General features: G+C 42.8%; 1 protein-coding gene across 1 annotated transcript; it reads right to left on the minus strand.

Annotated features, from left to right (window-relative positions):
- Positions 1 to 4,889: 4,889 nt before the first annotated feature.
- Positions 4,890 to 13,400, minus strand: sox18 (SRY-box transcription factor 18). The gene is made up of 2 exons (XM_079358710.1): positions 12,562 to 13,400; positions 4,890 to 10,133 (listed from the first exon to the last, which is right to left on the minus strand). The coding sequence occupies exons 1-2, from the start codon at positions 12,965 to 12,967 to the stop codon at positions 8,794 to 8,796; spliced, it is 1,746 nt and encodes a 581-aa protein (XP_079214836.1). The 5' UTR covers positions 12,968 to 13,400; the 3' UTR covers positions 4,890 to 8,793.
- Between the last annotated feature and the right edge of the window lie 3,076 nt (positions 13,401 to 16,476).

The raw sequence follows: 16,476 nt of genomic DNA on the forward strand, positions 1-16,476 counted from the left end.
TCCCCTCTTGACCAGATCTACATCTCTGGTTTTTATTCTGCTGAATGTATTCACACAGTTTCCCGGGCAGCTGGTGAGATCGTTTGGCTGATCATGTTTGAACACCTGTCGTGCTTCACGTCAGTCCCGAGGACGCCGTCTCTTCCCTCGTGTATCTTTATAAGGTCGGACACTTGAACGCAGCGTGTTTCCTGAGTATCTGAGCGGTCGTTGAATTCAGCAGCGGTCTCCTCCGTGAGTTGAGCTTGAAGTCCGTGTGTCAGTGATCGTCTGTTTCTCATGTGGAGGTTAGCGTGTCCTTTCAAGCGGCTGCAGTTTCCTGTTTGTTGTGGATTTTGGATTTGAAACGTCGACGATGCAGACGAAGGCACCGAACTTTTATCTCCACGTCGTTAAACGTGTGAATCATTGTGACGGCTGAAACTGATGAACAGATGTCAGATGATACAGGCGGGCCTTTTATTAGACCGCAGGATGTGAATATGTTCACGAATAAAACAGATTTAAAATGACGTTAACAGATTCAAGTCAGATATCTGCTCGTAAAACACACACGCTCACACACACACACACACACACACACACACAAAACCATGCAGTAACACACCATCACGTACACAAAAGCATGCACATTAACACACACACACTTTATTTCATGTTCAGCGGTTGGAGTCTGAGTGGAAATTTAAAACCACACTGACATTAAATAGAAAGTTTGGACCATACACACACACACACACACACACACACATTTACACTAGAGTAATAACACACATATATATATACATAAAAGACACATGTACACACTGTATACATGTGATAACATCAGAGAACAGTATACGAAGAGAAGAGGCACAAACTCGAAAACAAACATTTACAGAGTAAACCAGCTGTCATCACACACACACACACACAAACACACACACACACAGTTATCGAGTCAGTGTGTAGTTGTGGCGACTGATCTGACATCCTAACCACATGTGGCCAATAAAACACCAGAGAGAAAGAGATGGGAAAATCCCTCTCTCTCTTTCTCTCTCTCACTCGCTCATTGTCTCTCTCTCTCCTAATCAGCCTCCTCTCTCTCTCTCTCTCTCCCCCTCTCTCTCTCTCTCACTCGTTCATTCTCTCTCTCTCCTAATCAGCCTCCTCTCTCTCTCCCTCTCTCTCTCTCTCTCTCTCTCATTGTCTCTCTCTCCTAATCAGCCTCCTCTCTCTCTCTCTCTCTCTCTCTCTCTCTCTCTCTCTCTCTCTCTCTCTCTCTCTCTCTCTCTCTCTCTCCCCCTCTCTCTCTCTCTCACTCGTTCATTCTCTCTCTCTCCTAATCAGCCTCCTCTCTCTCTCCCTCTCTCTCTCTCTCTCTCTCTCATTGTCTCTCTCTCCTAATCAGCCTCCTCTCTCTCTCTCTCTCTCTCTCTCTCTCTCTCGCCCTGTCTTTATGTCTCAAACACACTGATGAATAAATTCCATTCTCTCTGCCTCTCCCTTCATTTCTCCAGTTTCCCTCTGGAGTCTTTTTTTCCTCCCTCTCATCTCCATATGTAACTTTAAAGTCAGTTTCCAGATCTCTCTCTCTCTCTCTCTCTCTCTCTCTCTAGATCAGACTGAAACCAAAGCTGCACTTCAGAGATCTCACTCTGAGCTGGTTGACTTCATAAAGGATCCCTCCGAGGTGTTTTATGTCGGAACTATTTCTTGTCGAATGATTTGACGAGCTCAGAGACTTCCACGTCCAGGATCCCAGAAAAACAACAGACATCTGTCCTTTAATGTGTTCCTCTTGATAAAAGCACACGGAGATTGTGTTTTTAATGATTGGTGGGAAATAAAGTCAGACTGCAGGAGTTTTAAAATCCTGGAGTGTTCTGCACATGAGGACTTCCACCAGAACCCTTCATGATGTAATCTTCAAAATATTCAATCCTCAATATCAAACATGGTAACCATCATCTCCGAGCAGATCAGGGACGATCAGTGTATGTGATGAACCGAAGAGGATCACAGTTTATTAACGTGTCTCCATCTACTACATCGTGCATGTTTCCAAACAGTGAAGGAACATTTCATCTAAACTTCAGAGCCCTTTGTTTTGAATCTTCCAAAGCTGTCGATCTCTCTAGATTCAAAGTTGTCTGAGAGTGTTACGCGAGTGTTTCAGGACTTGTGAAAAAGTGGAAATCTGACTCACAGAGCCGTGAAAGTTCTTGTTTGCAAGCATGATCAGCCCTGACACACACACACACACACACACACACACACACACACACACACACACACACACACACACACTGCAAGCTCACTCACATGTGTTCACTTCCAGCTGGGAGCCGGGGAATCCAGATTGGTGTTATCTTTTCCAGACGGGGCACAAGCAGCGGGTGAGGTGTTCCCATAAAAACACACACACACACACACACACACACACACACACACACACACACACACACACACACACACACACACACACACACAAGGTACACACACCCTTTCCGAACATCCCAAACTTCCACAGGAGTTTCCTCTTCGTTGCTCACATTCCTGTCAGTTACCTCAGCAACACACACACACACACTATAAAAAACCCTTACAGTAACACACACACACACTGAATACAGTACATGACCTGCAATAGGAAAACACTTCACACAATTCCCGGTTTGGTTTTTAAAGTCCGCTGAGGGTAAGTTGTGTCAGTTCACTCAAAATACAACATTTTGAAAGTTGAAAGTCTGAGAGAGAGGCCGGGAGGAAGAGTGAGCGGGGAACGGAGCAGAAATGGAGCAAAGCATGCTGATTAAATAAGAAAAGAGAGAAAGGTCAACGATTTGAACTGACACGCAACTTCAGGGAAAAAAAGAAGGTTTACATAAAGAAGGGACAAACTGTCTGGATAAAGAAGGAAAACAAGAAACTGGTACTAATTTGAGAAAGAAACTCACATGGAAAAAGCCGATCATGAAGAGATCGAAGGCAGGAGAGAAGCAAAAAGTAGTGATGATAAGAGTGAGCACAAAGTGAAGCCTTTACTTCTCCACCTCTCTGGAGTGGATGCTCACACAGGTCAGCATGTGGTGGACACTGTAGCTTCAGTGTTTAGCCAGCTCTGCATGTGGTGGACACTGTAGCTTCAGTGTTTAGCCAGCTCTGCATGTGGTGGACACTGTAGCTTCCGTGTTTAGCCAGCTCTGCATGTGGTGGACACTGTAGCTTCATTGTTTAGCCAGCTCTGCATGTGGTGGACACTGTAGCTTCAGTGTTTAGCCAGCTCTGCATGTGGTGGACACTGTAGCTTCAGTGTTTAGCCAGCTCTGCATGTGGTGGACACTGTAGCTTCAGTGTTTAGCCAGCTCTGCATGTGGAGGACACTGTAGCTTCAGTGCTTAGCCAGCTCTGCATGTGGTGGACACTGTAGCTTCAGTGTTTAGCCAGCTATGCATGTGGTGGACACTGTAGCTTCAGTGTTCAGCCAGCTATGCATGTGGTGGACACTGTAGCTTCAGTGTTTAGCCAGCTCTGCATGTGGTGGACACTGTAGCTTCAGTGTTTAGCCAGCTATGCATGTGGTGGACACTGTAGCTTCAGTGTTTAGCCAGCTCTGCATGGGTCTGTAAAGCTTTCTGCGTTCTAACCTCTCTCCATGTTTCAAAAGCATCTCCAACATTGATCCTAGTTTGAGCAGCTTTCTGCTGCTGGAGCTTATTAGAAACATGCAGAGGCTTTTTAGCTCGGGTACAATCACTTCTATCTGAAGCAGTTCCACTGCCCGCTTCCATCGCTGCAACACCTGTTCACCTGATAACTGCTCTCATATCTGGCAAACCCAGGGGCGTCCAAAACGGCCTTCAAAGCCCCGCCTACCTTCTCCGGTCCAATCAAATCCAGAGCATTCAGGAGCAGAATCTAAAGCTAGAAGGAGGACATACTGGCTGCTGCATTGTTGTCAGAGAAGACAGAACTTCAACTTACTTAGGAGATATTTACTGATTGATCATTTAAAGCAGGTGACATGAGGTGAATTTAGCATTATGTAGAAAATTGGAAGAGAGATGGAGATTAAGATGTTAAAAGATAAGACAAAAGCAAAAATAGAAAAATAGAAAATTACAGCGAGTGAGGGACAGAGAGGGGATAAAACTGAAGAACAAGGAGAGAACACTTTTTCTTGGTTCAAATGTTTTCTTAGAATCCGTCAGCGGTTTTGTTCGGGGGGGAAAGTGTCCCGTCGAACCAAATTTTTCTGAATGTCTGATCTGAACCTGGAGAGGACAGAATCAGAGCAGATCACTGAGGATTTCAGCTCCGCACAAACACTGACATGATTGTCTCTCTGTTTCCCACCCCTCCTTATTTCATCCTTATTTCCATCCATAGAGACAGAAAAAATTACAAGCCAAATCCTTCAATCTGGACTTTGAAAAATCCATAATTACTCTGTGTGTCCTGGAAAATCAAGCTGATCCTGCATTTCAGAAATTATACAAAAGAGCTCTCAGTCCATCCAATTTAATCAGCAATAAAAAAAGCAAACGACTCGAAATGTTATTAAAAAAAAAGTAATAAAACCTGAAATGTAATAACTGGTCGATAATCTAACAAGAGCTTCAAGTTGTGAAGCCGTTTTTTGTTCCCTTAACAATAAGCATGTTGGAGAACTCATTGACATATTCTTGACATGTTTGGTAACCTAAACGTTTTCTTTATCCTCCGCTGAGGCTGTAACAAGTTGTTAGATTCGATGCAAAAAGTCTCAGCATCTTGTTCGATTATCGACCAGTTTTTAAATTTCGGGTTTTATTATATTAGGGGCTCGTACAAACCTAAAACTGTCCTCGGATCCAAAACATTTAATTTATTCAGTGTTGCTTCAGAGACTCACAAACCAAAAGTGCATTCTTAGAAGTGTTTATTTTGTGAAATCATTTTTAAAAACAGAACAGATCCATTTACAGCCATCCCACGTTTTCTTAAAAATAAACACAAAACAAAACAATTTACTACGGAAAAATACATTTAGAATCCCTGACAGACAGATTTAGAAGCACCGCAGTGACACTTCTCGGAAAACATGCTTTTTATTTGTCGTTATATGACTGCTGAGAAAAATATCCTTTGATTTTTATCCCATTTTTTTTTTCTTTCTAAAGATAATTATTACCAAAAGCCTGAGAGTTATTGCGAGACTTAAAAAAAAATGTCTGTCTCTCTGATGTTCTCTGTGTGTCACTGTAAATTAAAATGGAAACAAGAGTCTGTTTGGTGTCAACAGACAAGAATGCCAAATGCAGATGTAAAAGTATTTTTTTTTAATACTTTCCCTAAACTGCTGCTTCTCTCTGCGGCTCCATCCTCTGGAGGAAATGTTAGGAAAAATCTACTGTTTCTCTGTTTTTACCCACAAACAACAGTGTGGTAAACGGACTGGTTTCACTATACAAGATACCAGATTTTGTTCTACTGTTTCATGTAAAAAAGAAAAAAGTTGTCTGCAAGAATAATGCGATACAGATGCATGAATGAATCCTGTCTGTTTTCAGCTCCCGCTGTTGACAAAAAATATTACAGAATAGATGCTACATAAACACGTCCAAAGAGGCTTCTGCAGTGGATACAACTGTTGATTCTTTAATTTTCTCAGCTCAAACAAAACCACAAGATTGCATTTGAATTTTCTGTTGTTTAGGTGAAAGAAAAACGATGTGGGAAGGAAGGCTTCTCATTTCTGGGGTCACTGTAATTCATTCAAGACCAGTACACTGCAAAAACACCTCACATTTTAGCGAGTGCATTTGTCTAATTATTAGTCAAAAATATCTCATTACACTTATTTTAAGCCACAATGCAAATGGGTCTGAACCACTACATTTAGTTTGCAGCGTAAGCAGAAGTGTTTTACTCCTTGCAAGAAAATTCCAGCCTTATTTTTTTGCATTTATTTCAAATTTCAAATGTATTTATTTCAATATTTTCCTTAAATATTAAACCATCTCGATGTCAAGGTGGTCCTAAAACTTTACAATTTTAAACACGACTGAAAAAAATACCAAAAATAAGACGATGTTAAGAAAACACATACACCAAAAAGCAACCAAATTAGATAACAATTGAAAACATTACAACCATATGATGGCCGAAGTGGTCAGCCAAATCAAAGGAAAGAATAGAGTGGATCCAAATATATTTTTAAGTCAATACAGATATAGACATCTTTATATGAGAACTTTATCTGGACTTGCCGGGTGAATGTGGCTTTGATTAGTCATACTGAAACATTTCTGACAAGAATTTGGACAAACACAACAACAACATGGATTTTGCAGTGTAAAGATCTACTGGAACGCAAGATTATAACACACAACATTTTAGTGGAACAAAAAGCTCAAATAATCTTTACAGGATTTTATTGCCAAGAGTCATGTCAGAATATCACTATCTCTGTCACTTTTGAAATATGAAACGTTAGCAAGGAGGCAATTAGCCTAATTTAGCACAAAACAGACAGTTTCAATAAGGTGCAAATCAAACTTTAACAGCTATGTGCAAAAAAACTTTTAAGTAAAATTTGTAGTCTGAGAGGGAGTTAGGAAGTGAAACTCTATTGTGTAAGCAAACAGCATGAGCAGTACTGTCCTAAAAAAGGACTTTAATACCCCCAAAATACAAATTAATTAGTAGGTATTAGAGGTGCAACTGTTTTAAATATTGGAGAAAGCCAATCTATAGCGCTGCGTCTTATTCTCGTCTTGATGCTAAGCTAGGCTAACTGCCTCCTTGTTACACTTCAAAACCTCAGAAAGCCACCAGTATCAGCCTTCTCATCTAAATCTCAGCAAGAGAGTGAGTTGGCATGATTCATAAAAAGTCACTAAAATTGATAAAAACAGAATCCATAAAACAACAAAACAAACACGGTCTTATTTGTACAACAAAATACTTAAAATTACAGAAATTTAACTTTTAATAAGTAGTGTTCCTTCTATACAGCTAAGACTTAAAAACCCAGTGCAAAGAGAACATTTCATAGTCTCAATTTCTCCTTCACATACTGCCAACAGGCATGGCATCAATATATACAGTAAACAGCTACAAGAAACACATTAAAACCCAGCACATGAACTATTACCCTTCAAAGTTTTAATCAAACTTAGGAATAGATCGATTTGGTATAACAATGGTCAAATAGCCTTCCAGTTTCTTCAGGTTTAAAGTTGCTATGCATAAATTTGCAGACCTTGGACAGACTGAATTTAAAACTCTAGATATAACAAAACATTGTTTTTATAATCTAACAGATTTGTTGCAATATGAACTTTCAGAACAAAATGTTCTTATACTTGCAGAACAAAATTACCCTTAATAACCCTGAAAAAAGACGTTTTGTTTAAACAAGTGACGTGCGTGTGATACCAGAGAGGCTTCCTGGTTAAAAATAATGACCTATGACTCTTTAACATATCTGTGTTTTAAGCCAGAAGCAAATTTAAACATGCAGGTTTTGGCATGAAGTTTGACGTGAGGCCCTACCATGGACTGAATGGGAGCAGCAAGTATCACGGTCAGAGAGAACCCGACCCGGCTTGTAAAACATCATGATAGTTTGTGGGACACATCAGTGGTTGGCTCTGGGTCTGTGGCCAAGGCTTTCCCGTAACACTGCTAAAGGTTTGGAGGCTGGATCGAGTCCTTCCCAGAGATTCTTTCCCTCTTTGTTCATCTCCACAGTTTGGCCTTCATATTCCCATTCAATACATGACATAAATTAATTCCAAATATCAAATTCACTGAGATGAATATTCATTTGGCCCTGCATATTTAAAAAAAAAAGAGATGATCTTGAAATTCATAGTTAAGTACGACAGTGCATTTTGCTTGCATAGGTTTGTTTTCTTGCCGCCTGGCACCAGGGGGGTTAGAGTGCAGAGAAACACAACGTGGCACTGAACTACGACAAGCACTTGCTGACATTGTAATCCCTGAAACATTTTAACCTCAAAAAATCTAAGGGTCATAAATGTAGCTATGTACAAATATTTACTACAGTTTATAGCATGAACAATGCTAAAAACTCTAGATATAAAAAAACCTAGCACCTTTATTATAAATCTTAAGACGTGGTACTATTCTAAAGTACTCTCCATCTGCCTTCAGCTTACCCAAATTCATTTCTCTCTTTTTTACTGGAGGTGCACCTAAAGAACTTCAAATATCAAGTGTCAAATATAACACCCTGACAATTTACTGTTTTAAAAAAAGCATCAAGTGTGGATTACACAACTGAAATGGTGAGGGTTTTTTTCTTTCAGTTTTGCTAACTCCACCAGCTAATACTACCCAAGCTAAGTGACTGAACGTAGAGGATTTTGCTGCTTGTTTCTTTTGGTCAAAGGATACCAATGCTAATGAGCTTATCCGCCTTAGTCCAAGCTAGCCACAGTAGCCTGTAAGATTGTAAATATAGCTGGTTAACTAGCACGCAAACTGTTAAAATGTACCCTAAAAATAAGCAAGAATCCGTATGTTTACTTTACTTGGCAAGAGAGCTCTGTTTGCCATTTTCCAGTTAGCACATTTTTTAAAATTCTAGGTTGGAGGGTCTACGCTGCTCTGCATCCAGTTAGAGTAACAAGCGTTAAAACAACCCTAAATATGTAAAGGTTGATCTAAAAGATAAAAGCTTGTCTATAAATATAAGCAACAACTTCCCTTTACTCTCGACCATTTAACAATCATCTATAGTTTCAATCAACCATTCCCAACTGTGCAGTAAGAAGGAGGTATGAGATGGCCAAGTATTTATCCAGTGATACAGGCACTGTAATAGACAGCACTGCTGGCATCAGAAAGAGCAGATATAAGAGGACTACTTGCCTCTTCACAACCACCAGCACCGCTCAGAATACTACTGACATCCCTGTTAACACTTGTGGTTATGCTACCAACACTGCTGCGCCCAGCCATGACTTTGGACCCACCTGCGCAACGTCCGTAGACCTCTTCCCGATTCCTACTAACATTTACGTACTGGTCGAATTCATGCCTATCCACCTCGGACCAGAACTCAGCAGAGGAGGACCCTAAATGCCCAGACGAGTCTGCATTTGAAGGCTCTAAGTGCAAAGAAGGAGGGAAGGTTGAGGCAGGGATTGAGGACGATGAGCAGGAAGAAGAATTTTCCGGAGGAGGTGAAAGCTGCCCTAGCTGAGAGGGCATGTAGTACGCAGAATTCAGGGTGCTGCTTCCATACATCTGGCCGAAGTAGCCAGAAGTAGAAGAAGTTTGATTTGGCATTTGTTGAGTTTTTATTGGCTCAGAAAGGGTGATGGATGGCTGGGAGTAGGAAACAGGAGAGGAGGAGTCAGATAGAGGCGGTTGGCACTTCACAGGACTTCTTAAGGCAATGTGATGACCAGAGACGTGAGTAGGGTTTAATCTGGAGGTCAAATTTGACTCAACAGAACTCATTCTAGAGTCAACTCTGGGACTTCTGCCTGGACTCAAACTAGAGTTCATACTCGTGCTTAAACTTGCACCAACACTCATTCCTGAACTCTGACTGTACGTTGCTGCACCATGCATGGAGTTGTGGTGGCTGTGGTTGTTGTAACTGTGGCCGTAATGCTGGTTATGATGGTGGAGGTGGTGATGGTACCCGCTCCAACCTCCCATGCCTGCATCCTCTTGCACATGTTGGGGAAAAAACACTGACTCCCCAGCGGCTCCCTCCTCCAGAATATCCAGAGGGGACATCTCTGGAGTGGGCAGGCCATAGCTCTCCAGCTCCAGGTGTCCAGGGGCCTGGAGGTCCCTGAAGTGTCCCAGAGAAGGAAGCAAGTGATGGGAATGATGATGATGCTGAGCGTGGGCGCCTGGATGTCCATAACTAGACCCACCAGAGAGATTTTCTGCACCCAACGAACTCATTCCAGGTCCTAATCCCAGGCCTGGAGCCCCGCCTTGGGCTAAACTGTGCAGCAGAAGGCCCGGTTCAACACGTTTGAGTTTCTTGGTGGTCTTCTTGCGGCGAGGCCTGTACTTGTAGTTTGGGTGATCCTGGAGGTGCTGGACACGGAGACGTTCTGCTTCCTCCACAAATGGTCGCTTGTCTGTAGCACTGAGGGCTTTCCATGACTGACCTGAAAGGAAGGGACAAGAGAAAATTACAAAACAAGTTAAATTACTTTTGCTTAAATCAACAGCTTGAGTTTGTGAATTCACAAGTTTGTGAATTAGAGCTGTTCCTGCCAAGCTTTTTGGCCAACAACAAATCATCCATCTATCAACCATCATTATATATACTGCTTATTCCTTTCGGGGCTGGGGGAGGGCTGGAGCCTATCCCAGCTGTTGTTGGGCAAGAGGCGTGGTTCACCTTGGACTGGATGCTAGTCAATCACAGGGCTGACACGCAGCATCAGACGACCAAACAACCATTCACGCTCACGCCTAACTTGTCTTTGGCCTAAGTACCCAGAGTGAACCTGCACATGCATGGGGAGAACATGCAAACTTCACACAGAAAGACTCTGTTTGAGATTCAAACCAGAAGCCTTCTTACAGTGAGGATAGAGCAATAATCACTGCACCACCAGGCAACCCACAACAAAATATGAAACAGTTAAATTGCCAATCATCCCCCCCTCCCCATGGAAAATTAAAAGAAACTAAAACAACAATATCATTGGTGAAACTCGGAGTAGTTAAATGTCAACAGTTTTGTACAGACTTCTTCACATCATCTTTTAAAAAAGCAAATTGATTATCATCGATAGATTGATAGATTGAACAGCTGTGACATGTTTGCCTTCAATTGCTTCTAAAAGATGATTGCATTACAGTGCTAATATGCTGATTCAACACCGGTCTGGTTTCTGTCATGCCTAGTAAGGACATGTCGAAACATGTCTCTGTTCGTATTTAAACTATGATGGATTTTAACTTGGTAGCTAACTGTAATAATGGCTTTTATTCACAGTTCTTATGGTTGACGACAGCAGCGGCCTTGAGATTTAAAAATAAACATCCTTCTTTCCACAAACATTAGTGATTGATTCTGAGAGCGGTTAAAAAAAAATCCCAAGTTGTAGATCAGCTCAGCAGATAAAGATGCTCCAAGTTTGATATTTCATGAATTTGACTCCGAGCTTGTTGCTCTGTAGAAAGAAAAAAGAGTTCAAATAGCCACATGTCCTTTGCAATAATCTTACAGTGTCTCTATCAGACATCAGCCAACATCAGACTTTCTATGATGGGATCCTGTTTAAATGATTCTCAAAGCAACGACCTGTTAACGTAAGGGACAACAAACAAATCAACTCCATCCTAACCCTGAATCAAATGGTCATCCTCTCACAGTTATAAGAGCTCATCCAGAGAGAGAAGATCAGCAGCTGTGGTTTCATTTTTGTTACAGTGTAATTCACATTTAGCCAAAAGTCTGGCGTTAGGAGAATAATGAGCACGTTTTAAATAGCAGAAAAGTGATTTATGCTGCAGGACAACTTTTGGAAGTTCTCCTTCTTCTCGAGTTTTTGGGATTTTTTAACATTAATTTTGAAACTTTCAGAAACTAAATGTACGAAACCTTTTTCACCTCTCGAGTGCTGAAAGCAAAAAAAAAAAAAAAAAGATTTAACGTGAAGATCCAGACACGATAAATCTTCTCCATCCATCTGCAACTTTTTCAGTTTAAAAAAAAAAAGATAAAGAACATTTTGACATTGAACCAGTAGCTGAAACTTCAACTTCTTTAAAAAGCAGTGTGTGTGTGTGTGTGTGTGTGTGTGTGTGTGTGTGTGTGTTTGTGCATGAATGCACGTCTTTACATGCATCCGTGTGAGTCCCTTTTTGCGCGCCCTCTCTCAGCCTGTTGTAAGAAAGGAGAGGGAATAAATCACTTTCTATTGGATAGCATTGTATGGGCTTACTGACCATCTATTTATTTAATATATAAAATAAGTTGTAAATAATATATAAAATAAGTTTAACAATGTATGACAGAGCCATACAGTTGTAAATGAACTGAAATTAAATGAATTAATTGACACTCAAACAAAGCCTATGCTGCGTTTACTGAAGAGAGGACAGGACCAGAGAGCATCTCTTTTATCTGATTGATGGATTATTGAAAAGCTAGAAACAGGAAATGTAGACGTAGCTGTGCACAATCTTCAGGTGTAAATGTGTCAGACATTTTTACAGTCACGTCAAAATGATGCTCTACATAGTTTTAAAACTTGTCGCAAATATTTGGACTACTGCGACTCGGATCGTATGGATTGGAGCGGATACACACCGGCAAGACAATCTACATATTTATGATGATAATCCAGCTCTGCCTCCAGCTCTGTTTGCCTTAAGATGCTGTTTGGAAATTTGATCCAGGAATGGGAAATATCAACCTTTCCACCAAGCTCACTATAAAGTGTGAAGAAATGCTTAATTTACCAAAAAGCTAACACACTCCTGGTAAATTTGAGGAGTTTCTTCACTCAAAATAAAAATGGTAACTCTGGTTTTCCTCTTCAGTTGAATCAAACATTTGACAGTTTTTTTTTGTCTTACCAAGCATCTTGCTGAGCACAGCGTTGTGGAGGTCAGGGTTCTGCAGGGCCAGCCGTTTCCTCTCATCTTTAGCCCAGACCATGAATGCGTTCATGGGCCTGCGGATCCTCTGCTCGCCCCCCACGGCCTTCCCGTCGGCTGAGCCTGCCGACACACCTCCCGTCGGGGTCAGGTCCGGGCTCTTTCCACCTGAGCCGGACGCCAGAGAAATCCTCTGTTCTGTCCTCCTCACGGTCCCCGCTCCGAGGCTTTCAGGAGAGCTGCAGTCCCCCGAGAGGTTCTGCTCGAAGCCCATCTCAGAGTCTGACGCAGGGCTCGGGGTCCCAGATGCCCAGGGGCCCCCGAGGGACATCCGGTTTGCATGCAGAAGAGTCTCTCTGGACAAGCTGGGCTCGGCTAAATTCATTCCAGAACCGGGCTTGGATTCAACTTTTGTAGTCCAAGTGAGATCCTGCAAACGTCTGTGTCAGTTTGTTGGGCTGTAAAAGTTCTGGAAAAGATTAGCGACTGAAAATGTTTCAGATGACAGAGAGAGCGAGCGAGAGACGAGTTTAATGGATTTGGAGCACAAATCCCAAAGCAAAGCATCGAGATGTGAGAGGAGGGGAGAAAAAAAAAGAGAAAACAAACAAGTTGTGGTGCAGGAATAATTCCCCCTGAAAGTGATCCACAATGACTCTGCTTCTTTCTTTCCTTCACTCCTTTTTTTCTCTCTCTCTCTCTAAAGACAACAGTTCTTGTTTGGAGTGTGCGGTGCAGCGGTTTGTCCAGAGCTCAATTCCCCCGCCGTCACTCAGGCCGTCCGACTCACTGTCTCTCTGCCTGTCTGCCCTGTTTGAAAGTTTTGAAACTTGTGGCCAGATTCTACCGACCCACGCTGGGTATATATACCCCGCCCTTACCGATCACATAAATATAAAGCTGGGGATTTTAACCAATGAGACGCCAGGCAGGCGCGAGGGAAAAAGATGAGTGTGTGTGGGAGACAAAGTAGAGGAGGGAGGGAGGGAGGGGGGAGGCCTAAACGTCGCCTCCCCCTCTTTCCTCCTCCCTGACCGCCACCCTTTCCTCCCCTCTGAAGCTCCTCGCACACACACACACACACGCACGCACACACACACACACACACACACACCCTGTCCGTCTGAACAGGGAGATGTAATCAGAGAGGTTCCATTGTTTCTGCCCAACTGAGAATGGAGCTTCTCACACACACACACACACACACACACACACACACACACACACACACACACACACACACACACACACACACACACACACACACACACACACACCAATACACACATTCAAGACACACTCACATGCAAACTGTTGCACACACAAATATAGGCGACATACATAAATGCACACACACATGGATGAAACCAGCACACACATTAAAACGAGACAAAGACGACACACGTGTAATTAAGTCTGCACACAAATGAGAGACGAAACATGAAGACAAACACATATGCGTTTCTATGTGTGTGTGTGTGTGTGTGTGTGTGTTTGTTTGAGGGCAGGACAGTGGTAACACAGTTAACCACAGTCCCAACCGAAGCGATTAGTGGCTGAGCTTAACAACAACTCACCGAGAGAGAGAGAGGGAGAGAGAGAGGGAGAGAGAGAGAGAGAGAGAGAGAGAGGGAGAGAGAGAGAGAGAGAGAGAGAGAGAGAGAGAGAGAGAGGGAGAGAGAGAGAGAGAGAGAGGGAGAGAGAGAGAAACTGGGAGAGAGAGAGGGAGAGAAACTGGGAGAGAGAGAGAGAGAGAGAGAAACTGGGAGAGAGAGAGAGAGAGACAAAGAGAGAGAGAGACAAAGAGAGAGAGAGAGCGAGAGAGAGAGAGAGAGGGAGAGAGAAGGAGAGAAGTGATTGGGTTTATGCATTTATCACCCGAACATTAAAGTTTTTTAATCCATTGATGCACTTTTAGGATCACTTATTTTTCCAGATGAGATGAATCATTTCTCTTTCTAAAAAAAAATCAGCACTTTGTAATAAATCAACACTTTCACAAGTTGAATTTATAAAACAAAATTTGCCCGCATTTATTCACAGTTTGTCCTGCTAAACCTCTGACGCCTCCTCAATCTGAGCTCATCATATAGAAGGGCGTTTATAATCTGTTGCATTGATACAGACAGTTTACTCCCTGCATCGTCCCGGACCCCCTTTGGCCTCTGAAGGTGAGGCCTGATGGACTCAGGTGTACCCGTAACCTGACTCCGCCTACTATCGGCCCAAGCTGGGAAGCCAACACATGCAGACAGGACAAGAGAATAATCGACCTCTGTTTGTGATGCTTTTCATGTGCTGGTTGAAGAATCAGAACATAAGACAGACACAGAGAACAGTGCAGGAATCCAAGAACAACGAAGGGTCCCATGAGCTGAGAGGTTCCTCAGTGTCAGGATGAATCGAACAGAGAGGAACTCTTCTCTGAGTTCAAACGAAAAATAAAAACATAAAACAGCTTTAAATTCAGTCACATCGCTCATTTTAAACAACTGCTGCTTCAGATGAATATTAAATGTGCTGTCTTTGCCTGCCAAGGCCATACCCCCCCCCACCCCTTCCCCCATCCTTTCTCTCCACCGCTATGTAATGACCCCCTGCACACACACACACACACACACACACACACACACACACACACACACACTTTCCTTTCCACGCCCAGCTCCAGGGGAGACTGCAGCGGCGTCTCAGAGCCTCCTGCTCAACCCTCCAGGAACTACTCCTACTTACCACTGCTGTCCCTGGCTCCATGCGTGTCTGTGTGTGTGTGTGTGTGTGTGTTTGTGTGTGTGTGTGTCACTGTTTGTAGGGGGTGCGTATATTGAACATCATGGTGTGTATTTATAAGCACAGGGCGAAACACTGAAGGTCACAGAGTCTTGAGCTCCAAGCTTTGGTCCTCATGTTTCATGAAGTTTATTAGTAATAAAAACAAAGCAGCACCACATCACCTGAGTCTGTTTACCTGGTCAGTGCGGAACCACAGAGACACTGTGCCAGGAGGTTGTTCCCCTTCACAGCGGGGACGCCGCTCTGCATGGCCACCCCACCAATGTGATTGGTTATTTGCTTCGTCAGAGGCGGGATGTTACGTTATGTTTTTCTTTGTGTTTCAGTGAATGCTGTCAGTCCTCTCAGTCATTGGTTCTGAACCGGGTGAGCCTCAGGACCCACCACACCGACGCCTTCATCAAAAGTCATGACTTTAATTTATACTTTTCATCCGATCAGATATCAAAATGTTCCATTGTGCAAATCTGATTTTTGAATTTCAGAGATATTTCACTGACTTAAAGGTTTGAAGGTTTGAAGGTTTGAGACCCTCTCGTCAGCCGTCTGAGGGTCGTGAGTCTCTGCATAAAATACCCCACAGTTATTGACACACTGAGACCAACTTCAGCCATGCATGTGCTCCAGCTTCCTCACTTGATCAGCGTATTTCTTCATGCTGTCATTCTGTTTGAGGAAATCACCGACTGCAGAGGAAACGTCACTTTCCAATCTGCACCTCATCGCTCATGGTTTTAAGTATCAACACCTTGGAGTTCATTATCACTAAACGTCCCCTTCACAGATGCTTCTATAACTGAACATGAAAGAATGTGTGTGTGTGAGTGTGTGAGTGTGTGTGTGTGTGTGTGTGTGTGTGTGTAAGACTGGCGTGGTACCACACCTTTGCCACAAAGGAAATTTGGCAGTGACTCCAGACTTTGTGGCGAGAAATAAAAGAGAGAAAGATGGAGGGAGGGAGGACACGACGACAGGGACATTTTTCCTCCGACGACTCCTGATAATACACACATGCATCCTCGCACACACACACACACACACACACACACACACACGGACAAGCGTGCACATTCTCTGCAAGAACCAAAGACACAATGGCAT

Source organism: Symphodus melops, assembly GCF_947650265.1.
Source record: "Symphodus melops genome assembly, chromosome: 13".
In the NCBI taxonomy this organism is placed as follows: Eukaryota; Metazoa; Chordata; class Actinopteri; order Labriformes; family Labridae; genus Symphodus; species Symphodus melops.